The sequence below is a fragment of the Trematomus bernacchii genome, unplaced genomic scaffold, assembly GCF_902827165.1.
Source record: "Trematomus bernacchii unplaced genomic scaffold, fTreBer1.1, whole genome shotgun sequence".
Classification (NCBI taxonomy): Eukaryota; Metazoa; Chordata; class Actinopteri; order Perciformes; family Nototheniidae; genus Trematomus; species Trematomus bernacchii.
This window is the reverse complement of record NW_022987714.1, coordinates 12,553,976-12,577,638: the sequence shown is the minus strand read 5'-3', so window position 1 is coordinate 12,577,638 and position 23,663 is coordinate 12,553,976. Positions and strand designations below refer to the sequence as shown.

Sequence of the window (23,663 nt, the reverse complement as noted above, 5' to 3'; positions counted from 1 at the left end):
AAGACTTCACAGTATCGGCTTATCTAGGCATACTGTAGGTTGGTTTTTTAATTATTTATCAGCGAGAACCCAATGCGTCCAATTTTCTGGGTCCTCTTCTTCCTTCCTCCCGATAGCAAAGGGAGGTTCCATATTAGGACCGATTCTTTTCACCATATGTAAATAATCTATGTAATAATTTAGCAAATGCTTCTTACCATTTTTATGCAGACGATACTGTTATTTATTGTTCCTCCGCTTCTATAGAGCAAAGTCTAGATTTCCTCCAGTCTGCCTTTGATGTCATACAAACCCATTTATATCAACTGAAGTTGGTATTAAATGCAGAACAATCCAAACTGATGATATTTTCGAATGGCAAAAAGTTACCATCTATTCTACCCAAGATTTGTACTGCTCAAGGGACTGACATTGAGAGGGTCACTACTTACAAATATCTGGGATTTCTTATTGAACAGAACTTGTCTTTCAAGTTACACACGGAAAATGTTGTTTCAAAGCTAAAAATAAAATTAGGTTTCTTTTACAGAAATAAATCCTGTTTCTCTTTTCAGACAAGGAAACATTTGATATCTGTAACGTTTTTACCTGTACATTACATTACATTACATTTAATTTGGCTGACGCTTTTATCCAAAGCCACTTACAATGACCAATTGACATTCTCCCTGGAGTAACTAAGGGCTAAGTGCCTTACTCAAGGGCACACTAGTGGTGGTGTTCCAGGCGGGATTGAACTGTACTAGATTATGGTGATGTCTTGTCTGTGTTTTATCTGTTGTAACTTCGTTCATGCTGCCCTTCTTGGCCAGGTCACTCTTGGAAAAGAGATTTTAATCTCAATGAGTCTTTTACCTGGTTAAATAAAGGATATATATATAGTCTATCATGCCTTAATGAAAAGTCTATCACTGTCGATGTTAAATGATATATGGTACTGTAGAACTGTCTATTTTAGAAACCAAACTGAGGTCATCCTCAATTGCAGAGGTCACAGTAAAGTGGGTGCTGTTAGAATCATGTGCTCAACTATATGAATAATCTAGTTTCCTGTGCCCCATCATGTACATGCCTAATGTATGCATGTGAACATACCCTATGATTTTCAGTCATTTTCCTATCAACATCAAAAACTAGGGCCTTGAAAATTGCATGAGACAGGCAATCAATCACCGAACATGTCCTCGCCCTGCTTTTTGTCCAACTTGTGTTATCATCCCCTGAAAAGGCAAATCTACTCAGCTCTCTGATGGCTCGCAGTATCAGAGTGTGACCCCTGAGTAATTGAATAGCACGAAAGGTGTCGGTGTCTGTGTGAAAGTCTCCACGTGGAAAGTGTCTTTTTCATCCCGCACGCTGCATAGATAAAGAGGACTCTCAGTGGGGAAGATTTCAGATTATGTGCAAACAGCAGAGGGTAAGCAGGTGGGCATTCACAGAAAATTGAGAAAATTGTCCCCCCCCCACACTAGCACTGTCATCGTCACTATCCAGCCTCGTAAAGACACAGCAAGGCCAATTAACCTCCCTCATTACCACTGCTATAGGCCTTCCGCTCCAAAGGATATAGCGAAATGGGAAACAGGATGGAGGAGTGGCTGAGGGGTGGGGGGGTGTTGATGGGTGGCAGTGCTGCAGAGGGAAGGAATAAATCAGCGGAATGAAAATAAGAAAACGCAATTTGTCACACCATTGTCGGCTTCCGCTCTCCCCTCTCTTCTGTTGCAAGAGGAGCACGGATTCGTGAGGCGAGGCTTGCGTGTCAGCCCAGCTGCTGCATCTATTTAAATGAGACTCACAGCTTCATGAAGTGAGACCACGTATCCTTTCAATATGCAGCTCTGGATGAAGAGAGGTAGACACAGAGTCGCGACAGAGAGAGACGGAGAGAGTGCGCTGCGAGCTGATCTGAGGGAGAGAAATGGAGTAAAGTGATTTTTGAAGATAAGTCTGCGGATGCATGAGCGAGACTGAAAGTGTGTAGGGGGTCTGCAGCCTCAATGGGTCGCTGGGATGCACGCGATGACTGTAAAAGACAAAGCGTGTTGACAGGAAAAGCCATTGACTCAGTACTGAGTTTGTCTGTGGAAAAGAAAGAGGAAAATAAAGTCTCTCTCTGCATGTGTTGTATATTTAATCAGATACATAATCTTTTGAAGAGGCAGGCTGAAATTCATTAAAATGTGTCTCTAGTGCTGGAGGTTTTGACTCAGATAAAGTATGAATAATACACCTGTGAGCTTTTAATGAAATATTAATTAGTGGCATGACTTCATAAGTGATCCTTAAATATTATATTACAAACGATTCAGATCTTCTTTGGTCTCAAGAGATTGTAGTAGAAGGAGCTTTATCTAGTCTGAGAAATAATGATTCTGATGTCACCAGGGTGATGCAAGCTTTGACTTGAGAATTAATTATATAACAGAAAGCCTGCATTAAAAAGATAGGCGTGGAGTAAAAAAGATGCAGGTATAAACGAGGGGTAGAGTAGGATCCAATGTTTTTGAGTTTGAGGAATATTAGGGACTAAAGCTCCATCCTCTCTAGCATCATTTTGACCATTCTTTGTTTTGACCACGCTAGCAGCAGGCGATAACGCCAATGCCTGAAAAGCGAAGCTAATGCGAAGTGCCTTAACTTTGAATTCCTTAAAATTGCAAGCAAGGTGCCATTCCACTGGTTGGAGAATATATTATAATTGAATAGACTGCCAAACTCAAGGCTTCAAAACCTTAGTCCACAAGTCAATGAGTGACCGCTTCTGTACAGTCTACAGCTAGCAGCAGTCAAGGTCAAGTTTCTTCATAGAGCGCTCTCAAAGCAAACCAGATTTGTGCCAAACTGCTTTACATCAAACATAATTCAGCAAAAAGAGTATCACAAGAGATATGTACTTAAAATGAGCATGAATGTATAGTTCACACAGGCGTGCAGACATACTTGTATAATGCAAATCATGTCAACAATATTTGTAGGAGTAGGAAAGGGAGTAAAGTCGGGTCTCAAAGGAGTCAAGAGATCTGCTCTGCTTATATTTTCAGGAAAAGGAGTCTTTGGGCCAGCTACGGACAAGGTAAGATCTACAAAAGGTTTTTGATGAGATGGTGGGAGTGTCATCACACTTCCGGCTGAAATATTGGACTGATGTTGCATTTCTGTATCTGTATGGTTCCTAAAGACGAATCCTAATGACTTTGGTTATCCTCTTTTCTTCAAGGGCCTTCACCAGGTTGACATGTTTTTTTCAGGTACAATAGCCTGTCAACTGTTGGATGATTTACCATGAATATGTGTACAGACATTCAAAAATAATTTGTAATAACTTTGGTGAACTTCAAATGATCAAGTGCTACCATCTCAAACGTTCAGATGGTTCAATACTACTTTTTTACCAAATACCAGCCAAATATATGGCATTCCAATTAGCCTCAGCTGCTCTTTGTGTTTACCACAGGTTAGCAGGCATGCTTAACACCAAAATGGATGAACATACATAAAAAAACTGTAAAATAATTGTGGATCAGGGAGTTTCTTGTAACAATTTTCTTCCAGGCATCTGAGTTGTTCGTGCTTTGGTCACATTGCGTCTACAATGACAATCATTTTAAGAAACAAAAAAGTTTGAAAACATGTTTGAACAATGAATAACTGACCAAAGACTTACCAGCACCATTGTGTCATAAATTGGAAACTTTTCACTGTACATTTTCAAGACGTTTTTCTACTTAGGGAAAGAAAGATTTGTCATTTCACTATGCTCATCGATAGAGCAAGTACAATGTGTGTCGGAAATGGGGCGAAGCCTGCGATCTAGTTCAGGCAGTCAACTCGAGCACCAATGATACATTAACACGTGACGCACCTCGTCCCTCTTACAACCAACCAAACACATTCTCCTAAACATGCTCTATTTAAGCTGCCAGGTCTTCCTGCCTCTGCCTCGCTATGCTGCTGCTGCCACTGCTGTGTTCACTTGCTATTGCTGCGTTCATGTTCCTGTTGCTGTGTTTCATGTTGCTGCTGCTCGCCTGCCCCATCTCCACCCCAGCTCCACCCCAGCTCCACCCCAGCTTCCACCTGTAGGCTCGGGGGATAGTTATCTAATCATCACTCAATGTTCTTTGTAAACCTGTGGAGTGATGAGGCCCGAGCCTAGACGCCAAACTAAAACTATATGCTGCTTATAATAAACATATTAAGAAACACGTGAGTTGTCTGACTGAACATCTGTTTTGCTAAATCTAGCAACATCTGGTTGGTTTCCCAACTGTCCAAAGTTTGGGAATCTTGGCTCATGCACAACAGGGGGGACGTTTTATAATCTAACAGAGGGACAGAAAGGTGTTTCCAGAAATATCCAGGTGGTGCAGATATCTAAAGTGAGAGGTTGACATATGAAGGTCAATTTGTGAGTGATCAGCACTACTGAGCCTTGTACTGTTTGCCTGATCAATGAATTCAGCAACATAGCCGACTGAGAGTGTGTGTGTGTGTGTGTGTGTGTGTGTGTGTGTGTGTGTGTGTGTGTGTGTGTGTGTGTGTGTGTGTGTGTGTGTGTGTGTGTGTGTGTGTGTGTCATCTAATCTGTCTGGCAACTGTATCAGGCCTGAAGTGGCTGTCACCCTAGGGTGATGCCACCTCTACCTCTGCCTGTTTACCTCTTTTTCATTTAATAAGCAAATCTGATACAAGACGTCGGGTCAACTGATTCTGACTAATTGCAATGGATGAAGGGGGGCGGAAAATGCCATCAGCAAGCCAAATTAGTTTTAATTACAGCCCATAACCAGATATAGCAGATCTGTCAATCTTCAACTCGCTCCGCAACTGGGACAGAGTCGGAGGGAGGGGTGAGCTAAAAAGGAATGACAGCAATAACAGAAGATGGATAGAAAGAAAGGTGTGCGAGAAGAAGGTATGGAAGAAGAGAGACATACAGGTATTAGGAAAAAGCGAAAGAAAGGAGGTGTTTGGCCATCAGTGAAGCTGCTTCCCATGTCTAACAATTCACTCCGAGTGTAACTCTGCTGCCCTCTGAAGGTGGCATTGGGCAACATATAGGCAGAGTCAAAAGTGTGTCCCTGTAAGAGTGTGTGGCCACGCACGTGTGGAACATGTGTGTATGTCCTGATTGCTCGTCATACCGTGAAGCCCTTTGAAGAAGGACCAAGGGATTGGATGGGCTGTGGGTGGGTGCATGGGTCAGGTTACCGGGGGGCGAAGAAGGAGGAAAATGGTGATGATTTGAGGTGGGAAGCATGAAGGAGGGCCAGCGACAGCAACCAGGAAGAATGGATTAACACACTTGGATGAACCCTCCCCTCACACACACAGCAAGTCAATGGCCTGCAGGTAAAGCCAGCTGTTTAAAAGGCTTCTACCCCCCCCGCCCCATTTATTTTTCTCCCTCTTCAGTTTTAACTGAAAATCCACTTTCTTCACATCATCACTTGCCTGCATCTGCTGTGAATAGACCACGCCATTATATTTAGAACATGAGAGCAGAAATCCTCATCAAAAAACGACTCAAGCCGAAAAAGCAGGAAGCATTGATTTGTTCTCAAATGTCAGGAGTAAGTGTTACCATAAAATGCAACACCCTATAATATTCCAGAGGACACATCATTGAACCTGAGCTAATCCCCTAAAAAAAACACATCAGAAAGTATGTCGACTTTTTGATGCAAAAAAAAAGATTTTCGTTTTAACACGAGATAAGATACACTGTCTGTCTTTACTGAAAAATAGGTTGTACAGTAGGTATCTTAAAGCCCTTTTATCTATACAGATTTGGCAACATTTGAATACAAATCATATAACAGTTGGCATTTTTTAACGTGCTTTTTTGTTGTCAAATCGGATCAAATACACCCACCCTGTTTAGCATTTTTCGGCTTCAACTTTGATTGTTGCTTATTTAGTCATAATTATTGAACATTACAAAATGTTTAAAGGGGCCTAATGTGCTTTTGGGGGTTTCGCCTTTCCTGTAGTATGTTATATAGGTTTTTGTGCGTGTAAATGGTCTGCAAAGGCTAAAATCCCAAAGTTTCACCCAGAGGGAGTTTCTCTCCCACAAACTCCCTCTCTAACTGAAACGCCCCGATTCTTTTGTGTATTTATGCGTAAGTAAACGTAACATTAGCGTTTATCGGCTAGTGCTCCAACACATTGTACGTGATAAGGGGCGGGACATCGCTAAGCTGTTGACCAATCACGACAGAGCCGGCCAGCTAACCAATCAGAGCAGACTGGGCTCTGGTTTCAGACAGAGGGTGAAAAGAGGTGCTGCAGCACCGGCAGTATGAGAAAAATAAAGAGCTTTTTGAACATTAAAGCATGGAGACATGTCACAATACAGGCACAACATACAAATATGAAACCTGAATATGAGCATAATAGGGCCCTTTAAAACACAGTTCTCACAGTGTAATAAAAAGCAACAACGATATTTCTTAGTATACTGTATACTGGTATATTAACAAATGAATGGCTCCAAGAAGACACAACAAACATGAAAGGTTCGGTAAGAGTTTTTCAAATCAGTTTTTCAAAAATTAATTACATTTTTACACTTTGTTCTTCTTTATGCTATGTCTTCTGCTTATTTGCCTTTGAAGACGCTACCAGCAGATTGAATCCGTTTAGTTTTCCTCGGTGGCACAGTGATCACAAGAAATATTGGACCAAGTTGGAATGGGCTTGTTTGTGTTCTGTGCCAATGTTCATTCTCTGTACCATTTAATGAAATCAAGAGCTTCAATTAAATGATTTTCATTTGGATGAGTTTGGAGCTCTTTCATTAATAGCTAAATATAACAATATGAATCTATTTGAACCATATCCAATAAAAAACCATGACAGTAATTCAATTAATTGTTTAATTGGTTTTGGAATGCCTACGTTTTTCTTTCACTTAATTTGTACGTTTTTGGCTTAATAATAACATTCCAACCAATCTTACCAGTGATGCAATCCAGCACTTATATCAACCGCTGTACCTTTAAAACTTCTGACCAGATGCTTATATATCAGACCTTTTAAAAAATAAATTAGAAGATCAAAATGCCACAGCCACCACTCTCTGACTTTTCCGGCCACTCTGATCTGTAAAAAATGGATTAGCTCCATTTGTAAGGCAATTTCCTCCGAATGAGGGACAAGAAATGGAATACACTGTGGCCACGCACACATGCGATCCCAATCTTGGAAAAATAAATATATAAAAGGAATGTCTGAATTACTGAATTATTTTTAGATGAGGCATGAATTTCCACAGCAGACAGTGTCCAATCAATTGTAATCATGTCTCCTGCTGCTTTTTGAAAGGTATTGGCTCTAAGACGTGCCGGGGAACTGAGCAGTACAATATTGAACTTGGCTGTGAATCCATTATCAACATGTGCTGCCCTGGAAATGTGACAAAACTGCAATCTGATTAGAGACAATTGAAGACTGGTCTAAATAGACACTGGCCAAATGTGGAAATTGTCAGTGATCAGAATACATGCTGCGACATTTGCCTCTACAAAGCCATCCAATCTTACTTCTGTTTGATCACAGGCGATTCACATTATCAAAGGTTGTCTTTGTTACGTTTATTTTAAAAGTAATTTCAGATTCCTTTCATTTGTACTGCCATTTTCAAAGTAGCTTCATGAAAAGAGGATTTGTCCTCTTGAGCCTTCACTGAGGAGGTTTGTATGATTTCATTTAGCGGAACCTGATGTGTCCATTAATCAGATTTCAGGGCTGTAACTGCTCCATGTGCAGTAATTTGTCTTCTGAGTCCTATGGGAAACACCTGAACGACTTCCATCAAAAAGTAATTACTTTCACTGTACGACATAATATACTTTTTTAAAGTTCATTATTAAAAACCGCTGGACTTTTAACCCAAATGGCTCTGTGGTCACTTCCGTTGGTCGTTTCCGTTGCTTTAAAACGAGCCCCGGCTGCTAGCAGCGGGTCTGGAATATGTAATTGTTGTTTCCATGGCAACCCATACCACAAGTGAGCTTGTCCATTGTGAGATGGCGTGACAGTGACGCTCTTACCACCCCCCCCCCACAGTGAGGTATGTACCTAATATCTCCTCACGCTGTCTGTCAAGGGTATCCTTTTAAACAACTGTCCTTTAAATGCTTTTATACTCACCTCCCCCCCTTTCCTTCACAACTGAACACCATCAATCTAGTCATTTACTTTAACTTTATTTCCCACTCCATTAGTTTCTAGGACACCGAGCGGCATTGGGAGAGAAAAGAGGGGGGGGAGGGGGGGACAGACAGTGTGAAAAAAAGAAAACCTGAATAAGAAAGTTTGGCTCCTCGGAGAGATAAAATATAATTTCACAGTCAACTTGCTGTGATATATTATTTCACAACAATGGAGTGTGGGCTGATATGAGCCCTTCTTGGCACCTGTACAGAGCAGGCAGAACATCAGCGATGACTCTCTTGAGGGGTGTGGTGTATGTGTGTGTGTGTGTGTGTGTGTGTGTGTGTGTGTGTGGGCAGAATTATCAAAAAGAAAATCACTTGAATGGAGATGCCAAGGGGATTGAGCCCAGTGGATCAGAATGAGTGAGTCTACTGTAAAATATAAGCAGCACAGCAGGAAAAAAATGCAGTTCTGTTTAGAGTTATTTAAAAGGAAATAATATTTCCAGCCAGTGATTGTATCCCTTTGTGTATTGAGCTTCAGTGGCGAGAAGCAGTGTAACAGCAGGTGTAAATAAACTCTACCCGAGAAAAAATAGAATCCAATACCCTCACATTCATCAACGTGTTTGCAGAGAGACAGTTGAGCCAAATGAAGGAATCTAAACATCATTTATTCCAGTAGCTGCACTCCCTCATTGCTCCAGCTTCACCATTACACACACTGTTATCCGGGAACATGTAAAGCATTGATAGATGCCTCGTGCTTCATTAGCTACAGTCTCTCAGCCTGGGAGGCACTTACACAATATCAAACGGCTTCAACCAGAAACCCGATGAGGCGGAGAGCCTAACCTATGCACTACATGCAGGAGATGGGATGAGACGCCTCATGTGAGAAACTTCCATTTAAAACAACATCAGCTGTCCATTGAGTGCTGCTTCAAAAACAGATTTTCTTCACTTTGGACATTTTAAACATCACAAATTAGGTTAAATTAATGATAGGAAGTGCATTCAAACAGAACAGATGGATGTTTTTGGGTGTATCCTCGTTTCTTTCTCACAGTTTGCTGTTTTTCTGAAATTGGGACACCAGCCCGAGCACCTGCTCTGAAGCAGTGATGACCTTATTCTGCAGGTAAACGGCGCTGTTTTTGGACGTGTCGCTCAGGAAGTAGCGATAGTTCACCATGATGCCGCAGGAGCTGGCCCCGCCCCTCGGGCTGGTGTCAGCGTGCCAGTTGAGCCTCCACATGGTGGCGCCGTTCTGCAGGTGGAAGTTGGCCACAGGGTTCAGAGCGTAACCCCGCCTCTTCTCCCCGTACAGATACCAGGCGCAGAGACGCATCAGGACGGGCTCCAGGACACGGGCCAAGCGCTCGGAACGCAGCCACTCGCTGGAGGTGATCAGCTTGCGGAGGGCCTCCATGGCTGGGGTCCCCGGGGCCGAGTCGGTGGCCTGCTCCACCTCCTTCCACTCCTGCTCCGAGAGGAGGTCTGAGCCCCGGCCCTCCTTCCTGTACTGGCTGAGCAGGCCTTGGAGCCAGGAGGAGAAGCCCGGGATCGGAGACAGGCTGGAGAACTGGGCCATGTGCGGGAACTCGCTCTGGGAGACATGAGAAGAGAGAGGGATGGTGAGAAGACCATCAATCAAAGTTTATTTATATAGCCCAATATCACAAGTTTTACATTTGTCTCAGGGGCTTTACAGTTTGTACAGAATATGACACCCTCTGTCCTTAGACCTTCGTATCGTACAAGGAAAAACCCCCAAAGAAAACCCACAGATAATGGGGAAAAAAACAGAGGAGGTATCCCTCTCCCAGGACGGACGTGTAATAGGTGTCGCGTGTGTGTAAATTAAAAAAAAGGATAATGTGTCTATACCTGTATATGAGAAGAAGAGAACCCATACATACTTTAGGTTTTTAGACACACAACATTTTTTACGATATCTATTACATTGGGCCTTGAACTCGCTTTTAACTCCCCTAAAGTATCCCTGGCATCAGAATGTAACAACTACCGAAACTCTTTTTTTTTTTTTTTAAATGTCTCAGAGACTGAGTTACATAATGGCTTGTCTTTTTCACAGTATGCAGGTTGCAGGTAACAGCAGGTAATACATTTTCATATTATAAATTGACACTCAAATAAGAAAAGAAAAGTTTGCTTATGAAGGGCAAGGTTATTTTGACGTCAAGCCTAATACATGATATAAAGAGGGTTTCAAAATAACTATGGTATGCACAAATGTTTGGAAAAACATTCATGCATTTTAAGGGTTTGAAATGGTTTATTCTTTACATATTTAAAGCAGACAGCTCTGCAGAACCGTTTACATGCAGAGACGCTTAAATTGCCTACACCAGCTTGAACAGAGGACAACAAAGCTACAGAGAGAATGGGGATGAGAAAACAAGGTGCGTGACGGTGTAAAGAAAACCGATGACAGGCAGCAGAGATTTGATCCCCAACAGAATGCAGGGGCACCCGCTCTGAAACGGCGGAAATAAGTGAGATGAGCGCTCCACCTCAACATCAAAACACAAAAACAAAATGTTCTCGTTTGCGCTCAGTCTGCTGCTCAGGCCTTCAGTTCCTCAGAAAGGGACAGCATTACATATCAACTCCATTTCTTCACGAATCTGCACCGCTGATGGAGATGGAGGACCCCTCCCTCCCTTCCTCTTATTCTTCTCCACAGCACTCTGTAATACCTGTCCTCTGTCTCTCTGACTCGCCTCTCCCCCATGTTTCTGCCCAAAACACCCAACCATTCCATGAGTTCTCTTACACCCCGCTACCTATCTCACTAAAACCCCCCTTCGTCTTCTCTGCCCATCTTTTTGCTCCGACATCTGGGCTGATAAGTGACGGAGCGACCTGGCAGGTGGAGGGTTGAAAGTGTTTGCAGATAAAAAGCGCCAGACAACGCCTAGTGGGACCTGTCATTCCGCAACAATGTTTTCCTTTCTTCATCCTCTCTTCACTTCAGAATTCTCACTGTTCACGTCCTCCCATTCCATTTATTCTCTCTCTACTGTGTCATGATCTCACCTTCTTCACTCCAACTTTTACCTGTGGGCTTTCCCATGTCATCAAAGAAAGAAAAGGCTGGTGGAAAAAGACGAAAAAGGAACAGGGAGGAAATGATACAGAGGAGGAGCAGTGCCAGACCTGTGCTCTGGGGGCCAATCTACAAAGACAAGCAAGATCTCCTCCCGTCCCCTTAAATCACCACTGTGACCTTATCTTTTCCACTCTATCATCTATCCATCATCATAGTGGTCCCTGTGTGGCTGCGCTGCTCCTTTCTTCACCTTTATGTAAGGCAAAGGCCTGTCAGAGAGCCTCTGCAGAATACAAGGGTGGTGTTGGGCAGCTTCCCTGCTCCGAGAGTGGATCATTGCACTTACACTGTCGGGGTCAGGGGTTTCATTCCCACATGGGTCATATGAATAAATAATTGCCCTCATGGGGTTCTTTGGATAAAAGTGTCCAGAGAAAGGGCTGCAAATTGCTACATATTCGGTCAAAATTAATGTAACGACCAGAATCTGGCTTTTTGGATTTGTCACTACAATATGAAAACTTCTTAGGCCAATTCAATATTTCATTTCTGTTTTGAAATCTAGACAGCTTAAGCACAAGGGCTAAACAAAAAAAAGGAGTGTGCTGGTGAGGTGGCTGCCAATTGTTCCCACAATCCCTTGCACTGAAACACCAATAGCCAGAAAATGTCCCATTGTATTGAAATACCATTGGACCGCTGCCCCTTACTCTGAAAGTGAAAACAAACACCCATCTCTCAGAAACTAGGTGGTGTCCCTGCAACAAACAGAAGCAAAAGGCTAACCCACCATACTCTGCATCTGATTGGTTAGTAGTAGTATCTGCCTTAGAACAGTCTGGTGGGTGGGTTTATCCATGTATGTTAATTGCCAAAGAGAGATTGGTTAGGGTGAGGGTTAGGATATCAGATTCTATTATGGTGAAAAACAGTTTAGCAGAAAGGCAGTAATTGCCATCTTATGCTTTAATGGAATTCATTTTTTGATATAAAATTAAGACCCAGCAAAACATTAAGTCCGCCGTGAAAAATGGAATGTAAAAATAGAAATGAAGTTACTTTTTTTACACAAAAAGCAGAGGGAGCATTTTTATTTGTAGACACTGTTTCTTTTTTCTTACCAGCTCATTTTTTCAGGAATTCAACATTTTGAAGTAACTGGTCTATGCTTTTGTATGGTGGTATAGAGGAGCTAAAAAAGTAGCATACCAATTTTTTTTAATAACAATAATTTAATTATTAATATTGCATTAGAGAGACAACAGGAGAAGACGACACCTTGCAAAGCTAGTAGACCTCTTTATGAAAATGTTAGGTCTAATTGCCTCTCTTTTAAACTTCAGGTCAATAATCTGCTTAAAAAGCTGAGGGTTAGACTAGGTTTCTTTTTCAGAAACAAGTCCTGTTTCTCGCTTGAGGCCAGGAAAAGGCTCTGTGACCTTTTTACCTGTGCTGGACTATGGTGATCTGATCTATATGAATGCACCTGCCCACCTGATCAAGTTAGATGCCGCCTATCACAGTGCACTAAGATTTGTTACAAACTGTAAAGCATTAACCCATCACTGTACCCTGTATGCCAGGGCAGGTCTGCCTTCACTAACTGTACGGAGGCTCAGTCACTGGTACATGTTCATCTACAAAGCCATGTTAGGTAAACTACCATCCTACATCTGCTCCCTGATCACACGGCGAATTGAAAGTAGCTATTGCCTGAGATCTCATGCTGTGGTTTTGTTAAATGTGCCAAGTGCTAGGACTGACTTAGGGACGAAAGCTTTTAGGTGCGCAGCTCCTCTAACTTGGAACAGTCTGCAGAAAGAATGGAAACTGAGCAATTTGGTTCCACTACATGTTTTTAAAGCTTGGATAGATGCTATGCAATCTGATACTGTTGGTACCTGTAAATGTCATTAGGTATGTAAATTGTAAATCCCTGTATCTATGTTGTATGATGCCTTTTTGTTTTTCTGTTGTTTTATGTCTTCATGTGGAACCTACTTGCAGCAGGTCTCCCTTGAAAAAGAGATCGATGATCTCAATGGGATTCACCTGGTTGAATAAAGGTTTGAAATGAACACTCGGATCAGTGAGGCTTTTAAAATAAAGTGCAATTACATAACCTACCTTCCAACCTCTGTTAAAGCAGAAATCATAACATAACATATGCTGTGCTCCCTTAACAAAACTGTATGTTGTTTTCAATGAAAATCAAAACAGTCCCCTCGTATGAATGACGTGGAAGCAGCTTAAAGCTCTGAAACCTGATTTGTGAGAGGATACAGTGTAAAGAGCTGCTTCCCATCTGCTGGGTAGAGTGGCTTTTGATGTTCATTCAATGTTCCAATCGTTTAACAAGTGCTAGCTGGAGAGGCCCGACATGAAGGACTCTCCTGCGCTTATTGAGAGGGATGGATGAGATTTCATTACTGCCCGTCTATTGGCTACCAATCTGTTGGTGTGCATGTGTTCATGTGTGTGCTGGAACAAGCGAGAGATTTATGATTCTCCGGGACTAAAATAAGAACCTTTGAAAAGCAATCATACAAGAATATTGCTTGTTGCAGCTACACTTCTCACTGGAATAACAATGTAACAGCTGGGCCACACCTGAGGGGCTACTGTAAGGCCTTTTAATTTAAAGGACACCTATCATGCTATATTTAAATGATATATTGTAGGGCCATACCTATATAAGGTATATTTATACGTTTCTGTTTTCAAAATACCAAACAGATCATGCATTTTAGCCATGCCTCATTTCGCTCTATGTGCTGTTTGCTGTCTACTGGGCTGATTCTATGAGCTGCAGCTGACCACGCCCCCCTGCAGGAGAGGGTAGCCGTGCTCTGATCAAGTCAAGAGGGGGAGAAAAAAAGATCTCCGTCCTCCGTGTTTTATTTATATATACAGTCTATGGTTTTATTATATTATTATAGGCCTATAGAGTCGTTATTCATTTGTTTTAAAGCTCAATAAATAACAAAGAAGACCTTTGACCGGCACTTTTCTAATTTTGTCCGGAAGATTTAAACTTTAACGGACATCTTGACCGGCGAAAGAAACTGAAACTGAAACTCTGCCGCACGGTCCCCTCGTTCCTTGGAAGAGGCGGAGAGGTGGGTGTTTGTCATCTGCTGGTGGCCTAACCGGAGAGAATTACAGTGCTTGCCTCGACGGGGAGGGATTGCATTGAATTACAGCAGCGGGAGCAAACGCTTGCCTCGGGGAGGGAGAAAAAAAGCCACAGCGGAGAATAAACAGAAGGGTAACCATGGTAACTATGCGCTGGAAGTCTTCTTCGCTGCTTTTGTGGCAGACTACAGCGCCACTTACAGGCCTAGCATATGTACTACAGCGTCTCCAGCGCTTTCGAGTGGCAATGGCCGGCCGTGGCCCAACCCCACATTCCCCTGATAGGTGGAGAGTTGGCCCAATAGCCGTAGCGCCACCGTCCTGACGTCAGGACAGTGTTCAAATCTGGATCAGTTTTTATCAGATCCGTTGCAGCCCCTTTTTTAGAGATTTGGGTATGGAGGAAAATAGAGAGGGTTGTGTTTTCTGACACTTGGTGAGTTCCCTGGAACACCGGGGGCACATATTCATGTATAAAAGACGTACAAAAGTGCATTTTGCATGATAGGTCCCCTTTAATTTAGCATGTGAGTCATACAGAGTGAACATCCATAGGAAACAAACACTGTTTGATTCTACACCAAAGGGGGCGGAGCTGAGGAGCCATGCAGGAGTTAACAGCTGCATCTGTGCACAGTCAATGATAAGGTGTTGTGAAGCTATAAATAGTGATAACACTGGGTGCTTCTTAGATAACAAAGTGTGACTTTGCCTCGTCTGTGATCTTACACCTTACCACCGCTTTGCCATTGCCTAGTCTTTATAGGAATTCAAATAGGATTTAGGATTTAATAATGGCTTTGGCTTTAATTTTAGTATCAACAGGAAATATCATCATTCTAATTTTAGCTTTATTTGTCATGTCAAACACTTTGATAACATATGTATCAAACAAAGTGATACACTATGCACACAAGTTTTATTAGAACATCTTAACATTATTATGTTAATCCATGCATTTTAAATTAAAAAGGTTATTTTTTCTTTTGTTGCAAGAATGGCTTTTGAAAACTCATTAAAGCGGCACTATTATTCTCCTATTGGTATTTTGTGCCTCCACTGTGACAGGTCTCCATGCTGTAATGTTCAAAAAGGTCTTTACTTTGCTCATACTGCCTGTGCTACAGCACCTCTTTTCACCCTCTGTCTGAAACCAGAGCCCAGTCTGCTCTGATTGGTTAGCTGTCTGGCTGTGTTGTGATTGGTCAACCGCTTAGAGAAGTCCCACACCCAACACAAAACAAACAATTGTCACAAACAATGTGTTGGAGCGCTAGCCAATAGAAGTGCGAGTGTTACATAGTGATGTCACTATTTTACGAAGTAAACATAGGAGTCTAATTGAGGCGTTTCAAACAAGGCCAACACACTCCCCCCCCTGGGAACTTTTGGATTTGAGCCTTTGCAGACCATTTACATACACAGAAACCTATATAACACACTACAGGAAAGGGAAACTCCAGAAAAGCGTAATATGGCCCCTTTAAAAGCTGCATACAAAGTTCCTTTTGTTACAATTACACTACATCTTGGAATCCAGCCGCACTCACCTGTAGTTCTCGCACCACCCTCTTGATGAGGTAGTTGCCCAGCTCCACCCCTTGAAGGCCAGCCTGGGTGGAGGAGATGGAGTAAAAGATGGCTGCATTTATCTTATTCACGTCCTCCTCGGATTCGAGAGAGGCGAACTCGCGGACGATGCTCTAAGACAAAAAAAAACATTTTTCTCAAGTCACTCATCTACAAACCCATACTCAGTGTTTTTGTTCTACTTAGCTGCAGCCGAGGCAGGAGTGACTTATAGTCAGAGCTGCTGGAGCAAAACTGTATGTATGGTTGCACTATTTCACACCATGGAATAGTATCAAATTGCTATGTTCTCAAACTCCCTTCTCCTCCCTCACTGTAAAGAAAGGGGACTCGGCACCGTAGAGGCTGCTCCCAGAGGGATGTGCAGTTTAAAGGTCCCGTATTGTTTTTCACACGGCAATAATCCATTTGTCAACTGAGAGGAGGAACAAAGAAGTAAATCCCTGTTGTTTAACTATCCTCCAAGGTGTGATAAAGGGAGACAAAGCGTTACAGCAGCCGGCGGTGGCTTCCAACCTGTATGTTATCAGAGATGTCTTCAGTCAGGGCCACGTGTAGCACAACCAGTGGCTCCATTGGCATGGCGGCGTGGGTGAAGGCATAACAACGGCGGCATGGCCCCACTCTGCGCTTCAGGTCACTCCAGTTCCTCACAGGGTGCACCGCCTCGTATCTTTAAAAGGGATGATATAAAAGATCATTTTTTAATTAACCGTTCGCTCTGCCCTGCCCACCTTAGTTAAGGTTCACAGGCGTGTCAATGCCCTGACACATTTTAATAATTAAGGTATTTAAAAGAAAAACCCACTGGTTTCTTGTTTTCAGGGAGAGCAAGACTTAGACAACTAGGTTAAATTAATCGCTTTTATTTTTGTCATTGTGATGTAGTCAATACCACTATCCAGTTAACATCTTTAATATCCAATCCTTACAACCTAGCGTGCAGTTGCTTTTAAATTGCTTATATGTTGTTTCATTGAATAAAGGCAATTGTATTGGTTTGGTTCTATTACACACTGTATAATATGGACATTGTTATAAATAAGAGCTTGCTTTCAATGGTCTATTGAAAAAGAACAATACAAATAGCTCGTATAAGACTGCGATACTGCACGTTTGGGTTAGTTGAGCGACGGTAGAGGTAATATGAAATGTAATATCCTTATTTTAATATTCAATGTTGTATTGCATAATTTCTTTATATTTTATAGCCTGAGAAACAACTGTCCTGTGTAGTAAATCAAGGGAGAAGAAGGGTCCTTTTCTCATAGACTTCTATACAATCGGACTTTGCAACCTGTGGAGTTGCCCTCTGCTGACCATTTGAAATGATGCAGGTTAGGGCACTTCTGCATTGGCTATGTCTTTTTGATGTGGTTGCCTCTTAAGCTTACCACACTGTTTAACTCATTCCTTTTATTTTTGGTTTTGGAGATACTTAATTAAAACTCTTAAATGCTATGAAGGCTGTAAGGGCATGTAGAGGAATGCCTAGATACGTTTGTTTCGATGATGGACAATAGATTGGATGTAAAAAAAGAGACTGTGGTGAAACCAAAGAGGGAAAGACAGGAAGAAAGTAAGACAGTGAAGAAGAGGGAGCATGAATGTTCTTACTGGCTGATCTTCTGCAGTATCTCACATGGGGACTGCCAGGTGATTCTCTCCAGTCGGAGCAGACCAACAGAGAACCACTCAGAAAGCAAGCTCTTCAGCGTGCCGTTCAGGTCCTGGAAGAGAAAAAAATGCAGAGTTTAGAATCTACATCAGCTAAAAATCTATTAAGAATTCACCACATTCATTCCTTTGTTGTGACAGCTCAGTAGCCGGTCTGTTGTTTGAATAAAACACTGGTAAGCAGGTACATCTTAATATATGATAACGACGCATAGGAAAAAAGTATTTGTCATTCTTTTCTATCTCATAAAGTACTCTCTAGAAATTGCAGCTTTATATGAATATTAAAAGAAGTAGATAAACACATTCATCACAGCCTTATAAACCTCTTTTATGAGAAAAACCTCACCAGTGCCAATTTATTGACTGACAGCCAAGTAACTGCAGTTGTCTGGCGGCTATAAAAAAATCCTGTACCGTCATCTTACACACTGCGGGGTGTTTGGTCCCCTGGGTGTCTGTATGGTCTTTGAATGTTTTCACATTATGAGTTGTGATCTGTTTGAGCTAGCAAAAGGTGTACAGGAGGCACTTCAATAAACAACTTGCCATTTCAAAGCAGGCCTGTTCTCCCACAAAGGTCAGACTTCATTTAAAGCAAATCTCTTGCAAACACACAAACAAGCGCATGGCGTGCATGCACTCAGACACACTCATAACACATAAATACAGCTTATATTGGCTGTTCCATAGTATGACTTCACTCCGGGCTTACTTTAATGCCGGCTTGTCCATCATAATAATAGCTAATGCAAACAAGCTCAAGTACAGTCATGCTGTGAAAGCCACTGGCTGAATTTCTCTGCGAGAAACTTTCAAGACCAAAGCTAACAACATTTGAAATTCCCCACGTATATGCATCATGCTCTGCATTATTCAGCTCTATGGTTGAGAGGTTTCACGCTTGAAAATTCTGTTGGGTGAGGAGAAAATCCAAAGTAAGCCTCGGAATACAAAAAAAAGTTCAGCAAAACTTCCATCTCTACTTGTGTGAAGCTAAATGTGTGTGTGCGTGTGTTCCTTTAACCTCCCAAGCTGCCTGAGGGGAAATAATCTATGATGGCTGATAATCCCAGCTCGGTATTTCTTTGGAAAACGCAGCGCATAAACAACCCTCGAGAGTGCAGCCTCTGCCTTGGGTAGCCAATTCTCACCCACACAAAAGGAAGGCCGAACTGAAATGTGTATTCCATTGACCTACCAGAAGATGAAGTCTTTTGAAATGGAAGGGGTCTAGCTTTCGAAGCCTGGGGTTAGGAGAGGAAAGGAGGAAAGGGAAAAGGAGAAAATCCTGCACTCCATTAGAAAGAAAATGAAGCAATACTTTCTGACACTGGAGCTGTATCAATGCAGCGAGGCTGTGATGCTGTGAGCTGATACAGCCTCTGTTACCTTGAGCTGCAGTTATTTGGTGATTACACAGAGCGATGGAAACTGCAGTGCCTGGAAGGAACACTCTGTCTATCCAAGGCCAAACAACCATGGAGTGCCAAAGTGATCACAGGTCAAACTCAGATTGTGCCAATACTTTTACTCCAGTAGGCTGCGTGCCACTTGTCAGCCTGTCTGTGGGGAAAAATAGCCTTGCTGATACTTAAATCTCAAAGAGACAACTAAAACGATGTCTCCTACTCAGCTTTACATCTCTCATCCACTCAGTTTGTGGCGAGACGAATGAGAATGAAAAGCCTGGAGGTAGAGGGAATGAAGAGGAACGTGAACAAATCAATTACCCAGCAAAGAGAGACTAATCTAGTGTAGAAATCAAAGAACCACAATATTTTTCCGCCTTATTAAATCCAAACTTTCATTACTTTAGAAAAATGCTATCATATGTTTTGCCCTCTATGCTTCTTTGTTAACCTGACCAGTTTTTTTTAATGCAAGTGTTTTCTCTCTCCTGGTATGCACATACAGTCAATACATGTTCTAAAAGCTTCATATTTACTTCAACCTTTTCTCATTTTTAGCTCAATCAATTCTGGCAATAACAAGAAAAGATTGCTGTGCACCCCCAAGACCATTGTGGTCAGCACTCAGTACGAGTACTCGGTAGGTAGCTTAGACCTTTTATAAGCTACAAAAGGTCTCAGTGGGCCTGGGTTATTGAGATAAAATGCATCTGAACCACCTCTCCGCAGGAATAAAATAAGTATTGAGCTGAAGAGAAGAGGCTAGAATTCCATTGGCAGGGTGTTTGAAAAATCATAAACCGCTCTATTCCAAAGCAAAACAAAACACAAGAACTGACCACAAAGATGATAGAAAACCTTTCTTACCCGATGATCAATCTGTCTAAAAACAGCACAACACGATAATGGAAGCCTCCTGAAAATTGGTCCAGGATAATATCAAGCAGCACAGTTCAGGTAACACCATCACTGTTTTTGATAGCGAACACAACCATTTTGGTATCTTGATTTTTACATCTCAGCACAACAGCTTTACAAATCTGCATTTCATCCAGTGTGTTTGTGGAAAGTGGACACAGCGTTTTAACAATGACAGAAGCGGGGTTTGTTTTGGATTAAATGGCCATTAAATTCAAAGGTGTGCTTTCCAATACCAAAACAAAGCATCCTTCTTGATGGTTCGTTTTGTTAAACTTTATGTCTACATGTACTGTATAATGCACATAGGGGCTCCTGAACATGCTGTTGTTTAAATAAAAGAGCTGCTGGTGGCCTGTGACTCACAAATAGCATTTCTCCAGCCGGAAAGCCTCTCGTTCATTTATAAATGCAGCTTCAAGCAGCGTATACTCAGTAGGACTCCAACTTAGAGATTCGGCCCTGAGCATGAACATTAGCCAGAATAATGGTTTATAAACACGGTTATGTAACCTCTGTCAAGCCTAAAAAATAAATCATGAGAACATATATATTCTTTATCTTGGGGATAACTAAGTACTACAATGAAGAAAGAAGTTGGTTATGCAACTTATGTTTGGTGTAGTTGTATTAAAAGCTGCACTCTTATAATGTTAGAATAAAAGTCAAATTATTCTTTATTTAGTTAAGTGAGAATTATTGCGCAGTATCCACGGCACATATTAGACATTACATTGATTTTTGCTTTGGGCAATGTGCAACCTTGAGATGAAACCGATCAACAGAGTACATTTGTATTCTTGAACAAACTTGGGGAATGTAATTCATTTGACAGCCAGCTTTAGAAGTGAGAAGTCCTATATTCACACTTGTATTCTGTGCCTCTACTGTGACATGTTTACATGCTTTAAAAGCTCTCTATTTTTCTCATCCTGCCTGTGGTGCAGAACCTCTTTTCACCCTCTGTCTGAAAGCAGAGCCCAGTCTGCTCGGATTCGTTAGCGGGCCGGCGAGAAACTTCCTTTGGCATCAACTTTGGGATTTCAGTCTTTGCAGATCATTAACATTCACAAAAAAAAAAACATACTAGTGGAAAGGGCAAACCCCAATAAGCACAATTCGACCCCCTTAGTTGAATTAAATCCTTTTAAATTATTTGACTGATCAAAGATAAGTGGATAATAATACAGGAAAGGGATTTTTATTTGTATGCCAAAGATGTGTGCAGGCCAGGTGATGTGATATTTTAGGTATTTTTCACTGCCTTTCCATTCTATTTTATTTCACTTTGTCTTCAGACAAATCAATAAAAACATACATTAGATTCCTGATTTATATTCAAGTTGTCACCTTGTGCTGTAGCAGAGTAACTCATGCCTCTGTATAGAATGAAATATTAGTACTGAGTCTATAATAACATAAGAGTAATACAGAAAGAGTGGAAGGCAGCTCTTAACGGTGCTTTAAGAGTATATGTCCAGCCAAGATGAGCAGGAAATGTGAAGGAAACCCTGAAATTAAACTTGGCAGCGACTTGTGCCAACAAAAGCTTGGCCTTATCTATCTGCAAAAGCACCCTGAGCTGAGAGGAAATACATTAAAAGAACTGACATTTTGATATGCTTTTAGTTTAGTTAGGAAGGTGTACTGGGGCAAAGGGCATTCACACTCAAGCTGTGAGGAAATGTGATCCATGTGATGGGAGCACTGCGTGCCAGTTGTGCCTCCGTGTGGGGTGAGTTGCATAAGCAGTTATACTCAGCCTTGTGCTAATGCTGTTAAAATATGCAACATACACTAGTTCTAAATCGCAAAAAATGTGGATTCAGTTATTCAGGCGAAGATGCCAAACGCGAACTGCACTTCTTGACTCATGCGAGCACCCGTATACAAATGTAAACAAATGCATTACCCTGATGTGCGGACTCTCACTAGCTTTTGATGAGATTATTCCAAGCACATCGGCTCGGAGATCCACCAGAAACTTCACTCCCCCCTCGACTCTGCTTATATGATTCAGCAACTGTTTATAACGGGGAGTCAAACCGTATCGGAGCCTGTCTTCAACTTGCAAAATGGTAGCCAAGTCTCGTAGCTGGGTATCCAACAGCCTCCCAGCGAGCTCTGAAAGGTTTTTATGGTCTACTCCAAAGTCCTGCGAGAGCTTTGTGAGAAAGCCAAGTTTATCTTCCTTGTCTAGACTGCTGTAGAAGTGCATAAACTCCAAGCTATTCGACTCAGGAGGAGGAGGGGATTTGTCTCTCGTTTCGTAAGTGGGTAAAGGTGCAACGACCCTCGCCAGTATTTCCTCCATGCCCGTGACACCACCACGAATTGAGGTCGAGTACCAACGCCAAGCTTTGACGTCCGAGGCCTGCAGGGCCGCTTTGAGGACAGCCCGGTGTCGCCAGCACCTCACACTGCTTCGAAAAGCCCAGATAGCAGGATTGGATATCATAGCCGGGAGGGAGCTGAGCTGTCTGTTTTGGACCCGCGACCAGTGAACACACAGAAGGGAACCACTTCCGGGTTTCTTAAAGAGACAGTACAGCTGCCTATTGGGTCCATGACGGGTGATATGAAAACACAATTATATCAAAACCAGTGTGGCTAGGATAAAGGGAATATATTAGTATATTATATTATAGTATAGTAGTATAAGTGTAACTGTAACTGTGTGATGGTGTACAAATTGCCATATAAAACGACCAAAGAGACTACAATGTACAAAAGCCATCACCCCAATGTGTTGGTCAACAGATTTTACTTGATAAGAAAAAAAAAAACACAAATACCCTTACATGATTATAGTTAGTAAATTCTAAAAAAGGCTTGTTTAAAAATATTACTTGACTTTTTGTTAGTCAACTAATATGAATATAAAGATATATGAATTGAATGTACATTTTGTAAAACTGAACAATTAAACACTGGTTTGAACAGCTGCTTATTCAAGAAAATGTGGTTGTTTCTTTGTTAATATTTGTTGTGTTTAGCTTTGTTCTTCTTTTTTGGTTTTATTCATCTGTGTAGAACATCTTTGATTGCACAAAAATATATATTCAAAAAACTGACTTATACAAATTATAACTATAAAGAAAGTGAATGGAATGTTGTGAAATAAAAGATCATTTTTATGTTCATGTGCCCATGTTGTTGTTTATGTATTGATTATTGTAATGTGTTTTATTCCACAAGCCAATACCTCTGAAGAAATCAACAAATAACAATTTTGTCTCCATGACAAACTGACCTAAAACATACATTTTGATGGCAACTGCCACAACAGGAAGGCAGAATATGAGTAACAGCACTTGTATGGTGATTTGTTTCATTAAACATATTTTTAAGGATCAACAGACAACGTGATGGGAACACAGGTTTCTCATCTGACTTACAATTGTTGGCACTTTCCCTCATTGACGTTCATGTATCAAATACTCTTGAAAGATGGTGAATCATATTATATATGCTCACTGGTGTTATTATGTTAGTTGACTTTTTCATTTGAGTAAGTATTACTTATTATGCATTGTGGAATATCACTCAAAGTAAAGGGAAAATAAGATACATAATGGTGTATGACCACACCCATCATCACTATGCCATCATTATTTTTGTATCTTACAACTCAACGTTAATGATGTGTTTGCATTTGCTTGAGAAGCGCTGCCAGCTCATGGTCTTACA

The 23,663-nt window shown here is 41.6% G+C and overlaps 1 protein-coding gene across 1 annotated transcript; it reads right to left on the bottom strand.

Annotated features, from left to right (window-relative positions):
- Positions 1 to 8,818: 8,818 nt before the first annotated feature.
- Positions 8,819 to 23,060, bottom strand: mlycd (malonyl-CoA decarboxylase). The gene is made up of 5 exons (XM_034141946.1): positions 21,886 to 23,060; positions 17,584 to 17,696; positions 16,483 to 16,639; positions 15,927 to 16,079; positions 8,819 to 9,774 (listed from the first exon to the last, which is right to left on the bottom strand). The coding sequence occupies exons 1-5, from the start codon at positions 22,429 to 22,431 to the stop codon at positions 9,229 to 9,231; spliced, it is 1,515 nt and encodes a 504-aa protein (XP_033997837.1). The 5' UTR covers positions 22,432 to 23,060; the 3' UTR covers positions 8,819 to 9,228.
- Positions 23,061 to 23,663: the final 603 nt, after the last annotated feature.

What these genes read in the sequence shown, in the direction of transcription:
- mlycd (XM_034141946.1), bottom strand. Translation starts at nt 22,431, where the DNA reads ATGATATCCAATCCTGCTATCTGGGCTTTTCGAAGCAGTGTGAGGTGC. An exon ending in ATACTGCAGAAGATCAGCCA is followed by an intron (nt 16,640 to 17,583) that starts GTAAGAACATTC and finishes TCCCTTTTAAAG; the next exon opens with ATACGAGGCGGTGCACCCTG. An exon ending in ACATCTCTGATAACATACAG is followed by an intron (nt 16,080 to 16,482) that starts GTTGGAAGCCAC and finishes TTTTTGTCTTAG; the next exon opens with AGCATCGTCCGCGAGTTCGC.